The 18,937-nt window shown below is 29.5% G+C and overlaps 2 protein-coding genes across 2 annotated transcripts in view; one reads left to right on the forward strand and one right to left on the reverse strand.

Moving 5' to 3' along the window:
• Positions 1 to 15,999, reverse strand: part of LOC124491087 (uncharacterized) — a 49,945-nt gene extending 33,946 nt beyond the window's left edge. The window contains exon 1 of the mRNA XM_075734803.1: positions 13,897 to 15,999. Within this exon, the coding sequence (XP_075590918.1) occupies positions 13,897 to 14,221 (325 nt within the window). The 5' untranslated portion in view covers positions 14,222 to 15,999. The remainder of the gene's footprint in view (positions 1 to 13,896) is intronic.
• Positions 16,000 to 16,862: 863 nt separating this feature from the next.
• Positions 16,863 to 18,937, forward strand: CCT5 (chaperonin containing TCP1 subunit 5). Its single transcript, XM_047052872.2, has 3 exons — positions 16,863 to 17,136; positions 17,217 to 18,609; positions 18,702 to 18,937. The coding sequence occupies exons 1-3, from the start codon at positions 17,032 to 17,034 to the stop codon at positions 18,824 to 18,826; spliced, it is 1,623 nt and encodes a 540-aa protein (XP_046908828.1). The 5' UTR covers positions 16,863 to 17,031; the 3' UTR covers positions 18,827 to 18,937.

Consider the following 18,937-nt stretch of genomic DNA (forward strand, 5'->3'; position numbering starts at 1 on the left):
ATTATCGATGACAATTCTCATAGCATGTGCCATGGATATTGTCACCAACAAAAATAAAAATGGACGGAACTTTCAAGAAGAAGAGAAAAAAAAACAAATTGAATTGATGCAACAACAACAACAACAACAACAAAAGTGATCAAATAATGAAATGGTAAAAAAAAACTCCAACAAATGCTCAAATTATTATTCTTGCTCAAGAAAAAAAATCAAAAAAAAATTTTTCGGAATCGGAAGACCTCCAGATACTTTGAACTTTTCAACCACTCCATCATCATCATCATCATCAGCATGATCAATGGAGAGTTTTTCACGATTCCTGGTGTTCTGTTCTGTTCAGTTGTTGTTGCTGTTTTTTTTTTGTTTTTTTTGGCCCCTGATAACCAACCAACTGCCACAATTGACCAGCAGCTGTGAAATTGGTTTGAAAATTTATTGTTTTTTTTTTGCTTTCGCCAAACAAAAAGTTAAAAGTTATAATCGAAAGTTGAAAGAATTGTAAAAAATGAATGAATGAACGAATGAAATCGGTCCATAGAGATGTTTGAAAATTTTCGATTTTTTGTTTTTCATTTTTCATTCAGAATTCAAAAAAAGCACAAAAATCAATGAATGTCATTGGTGAACGTAAAAGTTAGGTAACGTTCAATGACCGTAATGACTAACTAAATGTCATCATCATCATCATCAACATTAAAGTTACGCCAAATTAATTCTGATCAACCATTGAATTGAACCAAAAAAAAAAAAAAAAAAAATTGGATTTTGTGTAGCCAAAAATTAACGATAATTAGACCATACGGGATTCAATATATATTAGAACCAGATGAAAAACAAAAAAAATTTTTCCATATATTAACACACACGCAAACACACACACACACACACAGTGTTTAGAGACAAATCCATTTTTCGATATTTTTTTATAAATTCCATACACGATACAGATTGCTCATCATTGAAAAAGAAGAATGGAAACGCCCATGATTTTCAAACAAAAAGAATTACTATCACTACCAGTAGAAATGACCTTTTTTTACATACGCACGTTGTTGATGAGCGATCACAAGAATTGTAATAATGAAAAAAAAAACAGAAAATTCCATTAAGTATAATCAAATGAATTTGCATGAATGAGAATCGGTTTTGTCAAACAAAAGTCGCCTGTCTATTTGTCTGTCTGTCTGTGAGATTCATATTCTTTTTTCTTCAATTCAGAAAAAAAACAAATCAGTCACCGAAACCAAAAAAAAGGAATATTCATGAAAATTCAAAAAAAAACAGAATAAAAATGGAATGAACAAAAACAAAAAAAAAACAAAAAACAAAAAAATTCTTTCCATTTTTTCTTGCAAATGAACATCATCACCATCACCATCACCATGATCATCATCATCATCACATTGAAAAGTTTCATCATGATGATGATTCTATAGCAATGAGGATTTAATTTGTTTTCATTTTCACATTCCTAATCCAAACAACAACAACAACAAAAAAAAACTATGAACACAAACTGAACAGTGAATACTTTTTCAACTTTTTAAATTTTGTTTTTTTTTACCTATTAAAATAAATTTTCGCATACTTTTTTTATTTGAACAGAAGAAAAAAAAACGAAAAAAAAATTTTGCCATTTATTCTACCGTTAAATTACTTTTCATTTATTTATTTATTGCAAACAAAAAAAAAAACAAGTGAAAAATTCTCTTCGACGGCAAGAGAGAATATTCTTCAGGAGTTGGATAAATTTAATTTAAAGTTAGAATGAATAAAAATTGGATAGACAACAACAACAACAACAACAACAATAGAATGTATATATTACGAAAAAAAGGTTTTTGGATCAATAAATGATATGGAATCACATTGTATCAATTGATGATGATAAAGTGAAGAAAAGAATCTCAATGATTCTTGATCGATAACAATAATCATCATCATCATCATCCATGGTGACAATTGATGAACATGAATTGTTTGTTCCCATTGTTAATGTAACCCGTAACAACCAGTATTGTTGAAGAATATTCATCCAGAAATAAGTGACAATATTGAATAAGAGAATACAAAAGTTAATTTCATGGTTGTGATTGATATCAATTCTGTAGAATATAGAAGAAAAAAAAGGAAATTCATCAGAAAACAATTTGTTTCATCACCATCATCATCGTATTGTGAGTGATTTTCGTTCGTATAATGGATATTTTTCACTTCACTTGATATCATTCACACCATATTCAAAGTTTGTAAAAAAATTATTTTTTTCATTCCATTTTCAGACAGTTTGTCTTTGATTTTTTTTGTTTGTCAACAATTCGACAAACGACCAGAATAAAGTGGAAAAAAACAAGAAGAAATAAATATTCTTGGCCTATTCGCACACACACACACACACACAGAGAGAGACAGACAGACAATCAGATTTATTTACAGATCAAAGAACCAGAGAAATAAAACAGCCAAACCTAGAAAAGAATTTCAAAAAAACTTGAACCAAAAAAATAAAACCAAGTTTCGTTTCGTTTCGTTTCGTTTTTTTTTTTGGTTGGAACTATGAAAAAAAGGAAAAAAATTTAATTTTCAAATCAAAGCACGTTGTCACATCATCCACACACACACAAACACACACACATCCATACTTTGATCAAATTTAACAAACCATGTTCTATGACAAATATTCAGTATTCAGCTTGTCTATTCTTCTGTTGTTGTTGCTGTTGTTTAGCTGCAATTTATACAACGGAATTCAGCTTGAATTGTTGTTGTTCTGTCAATTCTGTTGCTGTAACTGTTACTGTTACTGTTGTTGTTGTTGTTATTGAGCATTTATACAAAAATACGAGTATAGATGAAAAGAGAAAGAATAAAATTTCGAAAATTCCACTAACCAAAAAAAAAAGAATATTCGATGACACTCAATTCAAACACACACAGAAAAAGTATTGAAGAATAAAAAAAAATTCTCTTTTCACCCCAAAGATAAAAAACACAATTGTGTAAACAGATTCAAACACACAGACAGGCAGAGAGAAATACCAAGGGGAAAGAACATTCAATATCAAATCAATGGTGTGTGTGTCTGTGCATACACACTCAGAATCCAAAAAAAAACCAAAATCAAAGTCGATTTGGTATTTATTGGATTATTTGTATATATAGAATATTCTATATGACACACACACACACACATAGTGAATAATATAAGATTGTGAAGTGAATATTATATTTATTTTTTCAATTCTCGTTCAAAGAAGTTTTTTTTCATATATATTCGTTCATCAAAGTTTGTTCTCTAAGGCTGATTTTTTTTTCAATGATGGAAAAAAAAACACAACCAAACAAACGAAACATCATCATCGTCTTCATCAGATGAGAAAAAAGAAAACACGAAAAGGCAAATTGCCTGAATTAAGGAAAAAAAAACTTTGAAAAAGTAAAACTTTTTTTTTCTCTCTCTCTCTGTTTCTCTGGTAGATTCGATCCAAAGAAGAATTTGAAATTGAGCTAGGTTTCTCGTCATCATCATCACCATCATTATTATTGATGATGATGAAATCATTCACACAAATAAATAAATAGAAATGTGCTAAGAATTATTTCTTACAGACAGCAGAAAAAATAAAAAATTGATTTGAATGAATTTGACATGATAACAAAAAAAAAAATTTCTCTTCTTCATCGATTCATTCATTCATTCATTCATTGAACAAGATTGACACAATCAAACAATTTCCAATAAACATTGGCCAATGAATTGGCTGCTGGTACTGGTGGTGCTGGTGGTAGCTAGATACCGTATGGTTCCATTTATCGAACCAGAAAAAAATAACCAAATTGAATGAATCCAAATAAATGGAAAAAGAGAAAAGCTATAGCTAAATCATTCAAGTGTGTGTGTGTGTGTGTGTGTTTGTGCATAATATCCAACAACAACAAACAACAACAACAACAACAAAGAATGGTATTCCAAAAAGAAACTTTACTTAATGTAATTGCTCACCATTATTATCATCATCATCATCATCATGAGAATACATGGAAGAATATTCTTTAGATCTATGGTCCTTTGAGTTTATGTTTTTTTTTCTGTTGTTGTTGTTGTTGTTGTTATTACAAATTTTCTCTCTATACAAACAACACACTCCTATTTTTATTCAAAACATTTATTTATCGATAGTCTCTGTGTGTGTGTGTGTGTGTGTGTGTGTGTGTTATGTATCGATATTATTATTATGGATGGATGAATGAATGGATGGATAGAACATTATTGAATGTTGAAAAAATAAAAATGACGAAATACGATGCCAATTTATAGACAAAATAATGATGATGATGATGATGATGATGAAACTATTTCATTGGATTTTATTGTTGATCCAACGAGTGAAAAAAAAAATACTAGACCGTTGAAATATTTTCAAATGAATCCTTGCCGATCATTTTTTTTGTTTTGTTTATTGGATCGGGTTCGAGTTCCATCATCATCATCATCATAATAATAATAATCATTATTATATCAATTGAAAATGATTACAAGATTCGATCTCATTGATCGTTGTTTTTTTTTCTGCTGGGTTATATAATAAATAGCATCGATTATTAGTTGTTGTTGTTGTTGCAGTTGTCGAGTTAGTAATATCCGATCATCATCATCATCATGATCAAAGTGAATAATATGTAATGGGCCATACTGTTAAATATCAAAAGAAACATTTTTCAATGGCTTACACATTGTGTTAATCCCCAAATTCGTCCAATAAATATAAATAAATAGCAAGAGAGAGAGAGAGAGAGAGAGAGAAAAATTCTACTTCCTGAATCTACATCAACAATTGGATGACCCACAAAAAAAAAGAAAATTTCTCTTCGTTCATGTACATTTTTCATAGTGTTGACAAACACACACACACACACATAGAAAACGAGGGATAATTTTTCAAAAAAAAAAGAAAAAAAATTCATACATGTGACATTTGCTTAATATTGGTGTATAGAATCGAATAAATAACAACAACGTGACTGTACCCAGCCCAGTGATATTAGAAAATAAATATCACTACATCATCATCATCAACAACAACAACAACAACGTTATAGTCACGGAATCTGTTATTCTGTTGAAAAATTCTATATAATAATGAGAAAAAAAGGATTGAACAACAACAACAACAAAAACCAAGAATCAATCGGATGCAAAGAAATTTGTCAATATAGCCAAAACACAAAGGGAAAAAAGAATGAGGTGAAAATGTCAAATTTATGATGATGATGATGACAAAAGAATAAATAAATTTCCGGGATTAACTACTAACTGTAACCAAATGGATGAGCACATTAGTGAATCTTTTTTAAATGGCAAACAATAACTAATATATCATAAATGCTTGATGTTCAATTTAAGACATTAGGGTAATTAAAGATTGTAATAGAAAAAAAATCGCCATTCACATATAACATGACGTATTGATGTATTATTTCCAATAAATGAAATCCCACATTGAAAACGAATACAAATCGAATATCGAGTGAGAGAAACGGAAGAAAAAAAATTTATTAAAAATAAAATTAAAAATGACATGCTTTTAATGATATTTGATTTTTTTTCTTCTTCTTCTTCCAAAAGATTTATGGGCTGCTACTGTATTGTCCAGAAACATTCCGTCTTTTTTTCCGTTTTTGTTTGTTTGTTCATCTAATCAATAATAGGGTTTGACCTTGTTGTTGTTGTTGTTGGAATTTTCGACAGATTTTCATGAAAGACAAAATGAAAAAAAAACTTTAAATATTTCTTCTTTCTCTCATCTTTTCATCCACCTCTGCTCACGAATTTATAAATTATAACGAGTTTCAAACCAACAAACAAACGACAACGGAACAAAAATTTTTGATCAAAATTCAAAAAATTCAATTCAATTTAATGGCACACACACATGCATGCACGAACATAAAATAAGCATTTTATTTATGTGACAAGCAACATGGAGAAACAAACAAACAGACAAACAAAAGACAAAAAAACAACATATATTGCCTATGGGAGTGTGTGTGTGTGTGTGTGTATATTACGGACATAATCGGAAAAAATAAATAAAGAGAAAACAAAAAAACACCAGAATATTCACATTTCACAACGAAACATCGACGACAACAATAATCCAATGACATTGTATGTGTGTGTTTGTGTGTGTGTGTGAATATTAAAAAAAACTGAATGTTTGGAATCGTGGAAAAAATAATAAATAAAAAAAATTCCAAACGAAAAAAAAACCATCATCATCATCATCATCAACCATAGAAAGTGTCATTGAAAATTATTATCCAACAAATTTTCATTTTTATCCTTCTTTGGGAATATTCTAGATTCTAGAAACCGAGAATGTTGAGAAGAACAACAACAACAATAACAATAATCCAATGATGACCGAATCAAATAATGAAAAAAAAAATTCTTTGTGAATATTTCTAGCATTCAGTGGTCAAACGGAACGATGGAATGAAGCAAAAAAAAAAAAAAATTCCTGATCCAATCTGATAGCCAATAATAACTTTTTTTTCGTTGTTGTTGTTGTTGTTTTTTGTAGCCGCTCAAGAATCATAATCATAATCATCATCATCATGATGACAATAATCATCATAATGTTGATGATGATAATGATCATAATGGCCATAATAATAATAATCATCATCATCATAATCATGATCATGGAAATGTCATCATTCAAATTCATAATCATTGTAATATACGATGAATAAGAATAAAATTTCTAATGCAAAACAATAAGAATATCAAATGGGTATCGAATTTTATTGTTTATATTTATTTATAACTTGACATCGGCATTGATGAAAAAAATTTTTTTTTTTGTCGTTGCTTCTGCTGTTTATCAGAATGAATGAATAAAAAAAAAATTTTTTTTTTCATTCATTCTAACGACAACAACATCAAGAGAGAGAGAGAGAGAGAAATAAAAAATGAGAATCCGGAAAGACTGATGATCAGTACAGAATGGAGGCCAGCAAAAAAAAAAACAGATCAGTCATTTCAAATTAAGCAAAACTTTGGTGCAAACAAAAAAAAAAAAAAAAAATTCAAGAATATGTGAGGGCGCTATTTGGATATATATATGTATGGAAAACAATTTTGATGGGTAAAAAAAATAAAAAATAAAATAAAAAAAAAACATTCCACACACACACACATAGTGTCACTACTTTAGCCCATTTCCATTTCTCATTTTCATCATCGTCATCATGATGATGATGAATAATGAGGAGAAAATGGAAAAAAAAATTATTGCCCTAGCGGCCTAGTTTTTTCAGTCATCATCATCATCATTCGATATTTATAAATTTGCCTAATAATAATAAAAAAACAACCAACAAAATTCTTTTCTCAATCTAATATTCACAATCAAATACGATAATAAAGAATCATCATTAATCTTTTGAATCATCGTCATCATCATTGTGACATTTATTTTATAATATCGATATATCGATGATAACAACAACAACAATAATCGATTGTAATGAAAATCTTCACCATTCAACAACAATCCATTAGTCACTATGTAATCAATATTTTTTTTTGTTTGTTTGTCATTCATCATGTTCATATTCATGCGCATCCATTAATGATTGGGATCCCAATTGGGATTGGGATTAAATGAATTTTTTTTTCATTTTAAAATTTTTTAAAATATTCAAAAAAAGGTAATGTTTACAAAGTTAATGAAGCGCAGCGAACTAAAAAAAAATTAGATCATCAAATTTGATGTAAATACTAAAGACAGAATTATTTTCAATGAACCAAAAAAAAAAAAAAAAAAAAAAATTCTGCCTACACCAACAAGAATGTTAAAAATCCCATGGATCATCATCATCATCAGCAAAGGATTCTATCCAACCACCACCACCACCACCACATATCCTCCTCTATCATCATATTTAATATGATCATGATGATGATGATGATGATGATGATGATGAAACTTAATTTTATAACTCAAGTAGGACGACAGTGAACATAGAAAAAAACGAAAAAAAAACAAGAGAAACACAATGTTGAAAAACACACAGATGCACAGCAGATGCGTTGACGTTTAAACAAAAAAAATAAATAACCAGAATATTGTGTGTTTGTGTGTGCGGTAATAACATTATCAAACACACACTCACACACACACACGAAGTACAAAATGAACAAGAAAAAAAAATCGAAATTTTTTTTTTTACTTTACTTTTCTTTATTACAATGGAAAGCACGAACAAACACACACACACACACACAAACAAACTATCCACACATTCATTCATTCATTGATGATGAGTAACAGAGAAAAATATATCAAGAAGAAGAAGAAGAAGAAGAAGGTTTTCTGGTGCCTGGTTTCACTTTCACCCGACATCATCATCCAGCTATATTTTTTTTGCTCGAATTACTCCTAAACACACACACGGTGATTATTTCGTTTAATTCAATTAGAAAATGCCACACACACACACACACACATATCAAATAAATTTTTTTTTTCTTCTTCTGGTTCACAATGGATGATGATGATGATGATAAAGACAAGACAAGACAAGACGAAAACAATGGCCAGACAAATTATTTGATGATGAAACGACAAAAAAAAAACGTTCGAATGACAAAAAATAAAATAATTTTTGTCTCGATTCGAATATTATCATCAAAAAAAAAAAAAAAATTTTCAAAATGCAAAAAAATCAATATTCAATCGATTCGAATGAACATGAATTCATGGATGCTTGAATCAATCAATTCATCATCATCATCATCATTATCATATACAAATTGATCAGAATTGGGTCATAATATGAATTTTTCTTTGGAGGGGGGTTGGAAAAAAAAGAACAAAAGAAAAAAAAGCGTGCATGGTATCCATGTCGAACACAGTTTACATACACCCACACCCACACACATACACACACAGTGAAAGGCAATCATTATTGGCGAAAAAAAATGAAAATGAAAATGAAAATGAAAATTGAAAACAAAAAACCAAAAAAACCAAAAAAAAATCCACCAAATTCAAATCATTTATAATCATTGTTTTGCTGGTTATTATCATTATCATTATTAATAGCTAAATGAAAAATGAAAAAAAATTCTGTGGTATAAATTCAAATTATACAGAATATTCTTGCAATCCAAAAAAAAAAACTATAATCAAACTTTCATTCAAAAGGGCAAATTCTCTGCATATATTGTTTGATCATTACAACAGCCGGGAATGAAGCGGTAAATTTCTATCATGCACTTGGAAAAAAAAAAAATAATAAAATCACGAAGGTAGACATCCAAAACAACAACAACAACAAAAATCCATAAAACAAAACAAAAAGCAAACTTTATTACTGATCAATATATATGTTTGTATTTTGCATATGGTACACAATATATGCAAAATCACGCAAAAAAAAACAAACACAGAAAAAAACTTTCTCATTATTGAGATTAATCAAAAAAAAAATGTGATGGACCCAATAAATAATTTTGTTTTTTTTTTGATGTTGCTGTTCACCCTCACTAATTAGTGTCAAAGTTTTTTGTTGTTGTTGTTGTTATGGATCACGCCAAAAACAGAGTGTTATTTTTCAGTGTGCAATTTTTACTAATAAAAAAAAAAAAAATTTTCAAACAATCAAGGTTCATCCCAATCAAATGTGCGTGTGGTTCAATAAAACCATCACCATCATCATCATCATCGTCATTGGCAAACAAAAAAAAAGCTGATTTATTTGCACAAATGAACAAGAAAAACCAAGCTTTTAAAACTCTATCTCATAATGGTATTAATAAATTAAAAAAAAAAAAAAAAAAAAATTTCAGCCATTCAGTTAGTGAAAGAGAATGAAAATTGCTGACTATTGTCAAACGAAAAATTGAAAATGAAAATGAAAAAACTTTTAGACTTAGTCATATTTAAACGATTCTCACTTTTTCGATTCTATTCTCATGTGTGTGTGTGTGTGTGTGTGCGATAATCTGACAGAAATAGAAACAAAACAAAGCAATGCAGAAAAAAAAGTGCGAGAAAAACTCAATCGATTGAACATTAGTTGAGCCATTTTGATATCTTAATTTAGATCTTTACGAGCGAAAAATAAAACAAAAACAAAACAAACGAAATCACAGAAACTCTTTACATTTTGATAATAAATATTTATCAAACGCACACACACACAAACAACAACATTGATACTTATCATCGATTTTTGTTTTTGTTTTCTTTAAAATTTTCAAAATAGAATCAAATTCTGTATTTTCATCATAGAATCTCGCAATACAGAGAGAATAAGAATGAAAAAAAATGACAAAATCAATATGTACCCAAACACATACACATACAAAAAAAAACAAATACAACAAGAATAAATAAACATCCGGACAACAATGTGAACGGAATAGGAAACGAAGAAATATATATATTGCAGCCAAAAGTAGCAATGGCTACAGTAGAGAATTGTCCGCAAAAATATTTTTTTCTTTCAAAAGATTCTTTTTTTTTCATTTTCAAACTGAATTTCAATGAATCACATTGAATCAATGGACTATACGATGATGATGATGATGAATTTCTGGTTGTTGGGCCCAGAAATTCTATTCTTTCCACCACTACCACCACCACCACCACCACCAGATTCTGTATAAAGAATGTATTTATTTTAAAATTTAAATTAATGCCCAGTCAGATAAGAAAAAAAAGATATCGACATACACAACAAAAAAAAATTTTGTGATCGTGAACAAAAAACAACAACAACAACAACAACAAAATGACATCCAAACCCGGAGAACTGGTTTTTTCCTTCTAGTTTTTTTTCGTTCATTCATTTCTTCAAGACAAAAAAAGGAATCCAAACAAACAAACAAAAAAACCGAAGAATGGTAGTTGAATGAAATGAAAACAAATAGTTTTCGTTTTTGGCCGATATTCGTAGATTCTGGGTAGCAACATCTACATGATTTGGATGAGAATTTAGCAATTCCCTCGAATCACATTTGAATCACTAAACAACAAAAAAAAATTGGTGCGCGTGCCATTTTTTTTGTTCACATGATTTTCCATGATACACACACACACACAATAATGCTATTTCGTGACAATTTCAATCAATGATCACCACCACCATTGAAACAATCATTGGAACGCAAACAAAATAAAACAAAACAAAAAAAATCAAACGTCAAATTTTCGTATTCTCTCATTCTAAATACATACAGAATAATTTATTACTTATCCAGCCAATAATATGGACGTAATCATTATCTCATCAAAAAAAAACACGAAAAAAAACTAAAAGAGAAAAACAAGCCACATAATGGTCAAAATAATCATGATAATCACCGGTATATATATATTATATACGGGCGATACAAATGTACATGAGAATCGAAACAGGCATCAGTCTCTCTCTCTCTCTCTCTCGATCATCATATCGAGAATATTCTCTATACGGGCAACAGTCACACACACACACGTAGATTGTCGTTATTTTTGCACGACAATTTTTATTCCATCCATTCATTCAACCAAACACACACACACACACACATACACACACGCGAAAAAAAATAATTTCAACAATGTTGATGTTGATATTGTATTAAAACATAATTATCATAATTAGATGTGATATATCTAAATGTATTCTTCACACACACACACTAATATCTGTCTGTATGGAAATAAGCAATGAACTGAAAAGCATAAACGACAAGAAGAAGACTGTTATATACAATATGGAATGGAAAAGAAAAAGAAAAATTTGAAATGGAATCACAAAAGCATCATCATCATCCACATCATCCACACGATGATAATGTGTGAATGATTTTTCGCATCAATAAATAATTTTAATCCACTATAAATGACAAAAAAAAATATTTTGGATGTAATGGAAATGAAATTTTGTGTGTGTGATGGAAAAAAAGACAAAATTCATCAGATGGAATTGAATAAGAGAAATGGATCTATTTTTTTCTGGTTCCATATGTGTTTTCTTCTTCTTATTCTGTTTTTTTTCTTCATCAAGAATCTATGTAAAAGAAATTATCGCCAATGAAATTTTTCATTGCAAATGAAACCGGTAGTGTGCAATAATTTTTTTTTTATTTTGCTCGTCATTTTTTTTTTCTGGGCAAATCCAACAAAGCCAACAAAGTTGGAATGGAATAGGCAAAAAAAAAAAAAAGAATCTTGAGAATGAAACAACATAAAAAAATGAACAGCTCAGCAAAATGTGAACCTCAATCAGAGAAAATAGAGAGAAAACACACACACAGACACAAACCCAATTAGAGTGTCTGTCATGTCTTTTTTATTCTGTGAAGAATTTGGCCTAAAGTCTTGAAATCATTTATACACTAAACACACACACACACACACATAGCACACATTAACCAATTAAGATATGAAATATGATGATGACTATGAGGAATAAAAATATCAAATGAAAATGAATCAATTCTAACGAAAGAATCTGAAAACTTTTTTTTTCTTCATTTTCTTATTTAAATTATTCTTCAATTTTTTTTTACCAGTTGAACTAAGAAAAATTGACCGAAAAATGAACTGTTTACTGTGTAAATGAAGATGTGAAATTTTAAAATGATGGCCATCATACACACATACACACACACAAACACACAGCCAACAGAGAACAAGCTCAAAACAAATCAAGCCCTAAAGAAGAATAAAAAAAAAGTTCCAAATTCTTGAACGAACGAACGAACGAACAAGAATTGAATTTTCAAATACAATTTGATTTAAATGGATGGATGAAAAATATTCTCTCTCTCAATCTCATTATAGCTGAATCACATACACACACTGAACACAAAAAACAGAAGTGCAAAAAAAAAAAACTTTTCTCTGTAATAAGTTGGTGTGAATATATGAATTCTCAAGAATAAAAATGAAAGTGAAATAAAAAACAAAACGGAATGAAATGAAATTAAAACCAATTGTGCAATTGTAAAAAAAGTTTTGAATCAGAAAAAATAAAATGCTAAAGGCAAAATTCCAACAGCATATACACACACACATGGAAAACTTGATTATGATAATCACATGTAAATAGCAAAACAAAAAACAAAAACGAAACGAAACGAAACGAAAAAAAATTCAACAACAGCAGTGACAATGATGATCAAAGCAAAACAAAAAAAACAACAACGAAAACCGCCATTTGAGATTGTTGTTGGATCTACACCAGAATTCAATATATATTATATTCGCTTTTCAAATATTGAATTTACGACCAATATACTCCAGCACTTTGAAGAGAGATGGAACCAAAAAAAAAAAACATTTATTTTAATTTGTTTAGCGAAACAAATTCCAGTATTCTATTCAGTCAGTCAGTCTCTCTTTGATGTAGAGAAATTTAATTTTAAATGATAATGGCTTAATTTTTTTTTGTTTCTGTCTATAGACAAGAATATTCGTACAGAATTATTCCCCTATTCATTCAATTCATTGAATTATTTAGTTTTAAAAAAAAAGAATTGAGAATTGAATGACAAACGAAGAAGAATAAAAAAAAATTCTTTTCCCGTATTTTGAATACATAATCATGATAATAAATAAAAATAAAATGAAATAAAATGAAAAAAAAACGACAACAAAACCATTGTATTCACATAGAGAATTGTCTAGTGACGAATGAGACAGAATTTTTTTTTTTTTTGGGAGGGCAGCAAAAAACAAACGAATATATTCGACATTCGTATTGGAAATACAAATATCCAATCAAATGGAAACTAATGATAATCAAAAGAACAAATAATGGAATGAAATTCAAAAAAAAAAAAAATATTCCATGAATTTTCAAAATTGGAATGTAAAAAAAAAATTTACATACTTGATTGAATACTAGCGGTAGATGATGATGATGATGATGATGACGGTGGTTGTTGTTGTTGTCCAACATCAACAACAACAACAACGGTGGATGTATTGAATATTGATAAATCTGTTGTTGTTATCATTGTTGTTGAAGTTAAATTTAACGATTGTTGTTGTTGTTGTTGTTGTTGTTGAATCATCACACACGTAACATTATTTACAAATAATAATAACAATGGAATAACGATAATTACAATCGAATGAATCTTCGAATGATGACGATGACAAAGATCATGATGATGATCATCAGTTTCATCTGTATCATCCATATTTTTGGCCATTTTTTTTTGTCTTCAATAATGATTTTTTTGATTATGAATTTAAACAAAACAAAAAAAAAAAAAAAAGAAATCACACACACAGAAACAAAAAAAATTTATAAATAAGAAATAAAGAATGAACGAATCGTATCGATACTATCGATAATAAAAATTATGATTATGATGATGATGATGATGATGGATTATGTAAATGTTCGATTCGATTCGATTTTTCTTTTTGTTTTCTTTGGATTCGTTACTAATATTTTTCTCTATTTATTCGTGCACTAAATTATTCAGATGATGATGATGATGATGATGATAATAATGATTATTATGATGATGATGATTTATATTGAGCGTTTAGAATATGAAATGAGCAATGAAATTTGTTTACATACAGACACGACGATATGATGGAGAATAAATCAAGAATCATCATCATCATATATTAATAGAACTGTGAAATTGATGGATTTTGATTTGCCGGCAACGATCAATAATGATGACGATGATGATGATGATTGGATTCGTCGTCCGATTTTTTTTTTGGTCTGATTATTTGTATGATGATCACCGACAAGAGATTGATCAATGATCGAGTGTTGTTCGTGTGTAAAGTTTTGTTGTTGTTGATAAAATTTGAAGCCAAAATGAATATCGATTCACACCATCACAAAATCGTTCATCAGCTGAAGAAGATTGTGAAAAATATTTCGGTCACGTAAAATTCAAATTTTTTTTTCACTATATTCTTGATTCTAAAAAATTCTTCTCGTTTTGTTTAGACTGAATTTGGATTCGTAAACGAAATTCTTCAATTCAACAAATAAAAAAAAAACTCATCAAAGCCTCGAGAATTCTTTCATTTAAAAATTTTTCAACATGGAATCGAACAATAATAATAATCGAATACGGAAATGAATCCAAAGAAGAAAAAAACGATTGTGTTCCATTTTTTTTCTATGAAACAAAAGACCGAAGAAAAACAAACATGAAAAAAAGGATTTTTTTCCCTGTTCATTTCATTAGAATAAACCCGAAAACACACGCAAAAAAAACTTTGAATGGGATTAAAATTTCGGTTGAAATTTTACCAACAGAAGAAGGAAAAGTTTCTCAATGATGGCGACAAAGTTTCCAGAATCGATGAAGAAGAAAGAAAGAAAAAAAAATTCTGTCTGTCGATCTTTATTCCTGAAGAAATTTTTTTTTTTGAGTTGATAATTTTCACATTCTTCGATGTAAAATACACGAAAGAATTTTATTATGTCAAACACACACACACGAACAAACAAACAAACAACAATGATGATGACGTGATATCAGCATTGGAACGTAGTAAGAAAAAAAAAAGAATCAGACGAACGATATGATTCAAATGCAAATTAATTTTTTTTATTTTATTTTATTTTAATAATGTCAATGCAGACATAGTCGAGGTTTTTTTTTCATTGCAAACAAACGAAAGATGTTGACATTACATCATTTGCATCATTCACATTGTCACCAGATAGCTAGGAACACAAAACAGCAACGAAGCGAATCCAAATTTTTGAAAATTCTTCATTTTTTTGCAGAGACAAAAAAAAATAATAATATTTCATGTCACTGTCAAACGATAAACAAAATCATTTTTTTTTCAACAACATTCATAATCAGAGTGGAACAAAAAAAAAAAAAATAACATCATATCATGATAAAGAAGATAATTTTTCACGTTGAATTTTTTTTTCTTTTATTTGTCTTGGATCGTTGATGATGATGATTGTTACGCGATGCGATTTACACGAAGAATCGCGCCAAATACTAGATTCACTTGGTGTTTTATATCAACGAAAAATGGAATGAATGAATTCTCAGCTAGCAACTGTAGAAGAAAAAAATTCTTCATGATTCAGGTGATGATTCTATATAGGATAGGCGATGCGTGCGCGCACACATGAGACATGGAATTTTTGTACTTGAAAAATATTCTGTGCGAAAGACAACAACAACAACAACAACGACGACGACGATGCAATTCATGATTAAAGTTGAGAAGAGAGAGATATTCAATTGTATATCTTAAATTTGAAATTTACAATTCTACAAATCACTTCTATTCTTTCAGATCAGAATCTTTTGATATTATGATGATAATCATTGTCATACAAAATAATCAAATCATTGTCATTTCGAAAATTCCTTGATCCTATATATAAATAGAATAAGAATTGGTAATGAAAATGATATGATAATAAATGATGATGATGATGATGATGATATAATTGGACATTAGCATCAGTCAATTAGCATTATAATGAGATATATAACTTTGTCTTCACAGGTTCCAAATGGAATTTCTTTTATTTTGTTGTTGTTCGTTATTGTTGTCATTGTCGTTGTAGTTTGGTACCCATTTTCATTTACGATTCAATTTAGTGATGTAGAAATTATTCTGACTTGAATTCATTATCATGTTTTTTCTTTTTTTTTTGATAAATTTATTTGTTGGAATTCTGGATCATTGATTTAATTTAATGTTGATTTTTTTGTTTTGTTTTTTTGTGGGGTTCGAATTTCATTAATTGTAATGACAGAATGTAGATGGCACAATCGTGTCGATGATGATGAACAACCAAATCGATAGCATTCGGTGAAATTACGATACAATCGATATAATCACGCCTTTTTGAAGCATGCTTTCGTTTTCATTGTTCAGTGGTGTGTGTATGTGTAGTGATCATTGAATGTGTAAACTTTTTTTTTTTTGGATTTTGCCCACAATTTTAATTTTTAATTTTTCAAATTAATCGTTTAATTCTTGAACAAACAAACAAACGAAAAAAATGGCTAGCGTAGGAACTTTAGCTTTTGATGAATTTGGTAGGCCATTCTTTATTCTTAAAGATCAAGATCGACAAAAACGATTGACCGGTACTGAAGCTATCAAGGTAAATATAAAATGATTCTTATTCGCATTTTTTTTTCATTACAAAACTAATTTTAATTTTCAATTTTATTCGATCCGTAGAGCCATATTTTGGCTGGTATTAGTGTAGCTAAAATATTACGAACATCGCTTGGACCGAAAGGTCTGGATAAAATTATGGTCTCAGCTGATGGCGATGTTACCATCACTAATGATGGTGCAACAATACTTAAAATGATGGATGTTGAACATCAAATTGCCAAATTATTGGTTGAACTTTCTCAATCACAAGACGATGAAATTGGTGATGGTACTACTGGTGTTGTTGTATTGGCTGGAGCTTTATTAGAACAAGCTGAACAATTACTTGATCGTGGTATTCATCCAATTCGTATTGCCGATGGTTTTGAATTGGCTGCACGTCATGCATTGGAACATCTGGATAAAATCTGTGAAAGTTTCCCGATCAATCAGAATAATTTGGAACCATTAATCGAAACTGCTACAACAACATTAAGTTCAAAGATTGTCAATCGTTGTTTACGGAAATTTGCCGAAATAGCAGTGAATGCTGTAATTTCGGTTGCCGATCTTGAACGAAAAGATGTCTCATTCGATTTGATTAAAGTTGAAGGCAAACCTGGTGGAAGACTTGAAGATTCAATTTTGGTCAACGGTGTTATTGTCGATAAGAATTTTAGCCATCCACAAATGCCTAATGAATTGAAAGATGTAAAACTGGCCATATTAACGTGTCCGTTTGAACCACCAAAGCCAAAAACCAAACATAAGTTGGATGTACAATCGGTTGAAGATTATCGTAATCTACGAAAATATGAAATTGAAAAATTTGAAGAAATTGTCCAACGTGTTAAAGATGCTGGAGCAAATCTGGTCATCTGCCAATGGGGCTTCGACGATGAAGCTAATCATCTATTGTTGCAAAAAGAATTGCCTGCTGTTCGTTGGGTCGGTGGCCCCGAAATTGAATTAATTGCTATTGCAACCGGTGGTAGAATTGTTCCACGTTTTGAGGAATTAACTCCAGAAAAACTTGGTAAAGCTGGCATCGTACGTGAATTATCTTTCGGTACTACACGTGATAAAATGTTGGTCATTGAACAATGTCCAAATACCAAAGCTGTAACGATTTTTATTCGTGGTGGTAACAAAATGATTGTGGAAGAAGCTAAACGTTCAATGCATGATGCTCTTTGTGTTGTACGAAATCTTATCAAAGATAATCGAATCGTTTATGGTGGTGGTGCTGCTGAAATATCCTGTGCATTGGCTGTATCGGCAGAAGCTGACAAGATCACATCATTGGAACAATATGCATTCAGATCATTTGCCGATGCATTGGAATCAATACCATTAGCTTTGGCTGAAAATAGTGGCCTTTCACCAATAGAAACTGTGGCCGAAGTGAAAGCACGACAAGTAAAAGAATCCAAACCACAATTGGGTATTGATTGCATTCAAAAAGGAACTAATGGTAATATTTTTTTGTTTATTTCATTTTTACATTTTCATGTGTTTAATTTTTAAGACTAACCCACATTTTTATTTATTTATATACACATACAGATATGAAAGTTCAAAATATAATCGAAACATTGAATAGCAAAAAACAACAAATTAGTTTGGCCACACAATTGGTGAAAATGATTCTAAAAATTGATGATATTCGTTCATCCGAAGGAATGATGTAATAATCGAAAATTATTTCATTTTTTTTTATATATTCGATGATTATTGATGATGATGATGATGATTTAAATTTTAAAACAAAAAAAAATAAAAAGGGCAATTTTTTTTAAAAA

The sequence above is a fragment of the Dermatophagoides farinae genome, chromosome 10, assembly GCF_024713945.1.
Source record: "Dermatophagoides farinae isolate YC_2012a chromosome 10, ASM2471394v1, whole genome shotgun sequence".
Lineage (NCBI taxonomy): Eukaryota > Metazoa > Arthropoda > Arachnida > Sarcoptiformes > Pyroglyphidae > Dermatophagoides > Dermatophagoides farinae.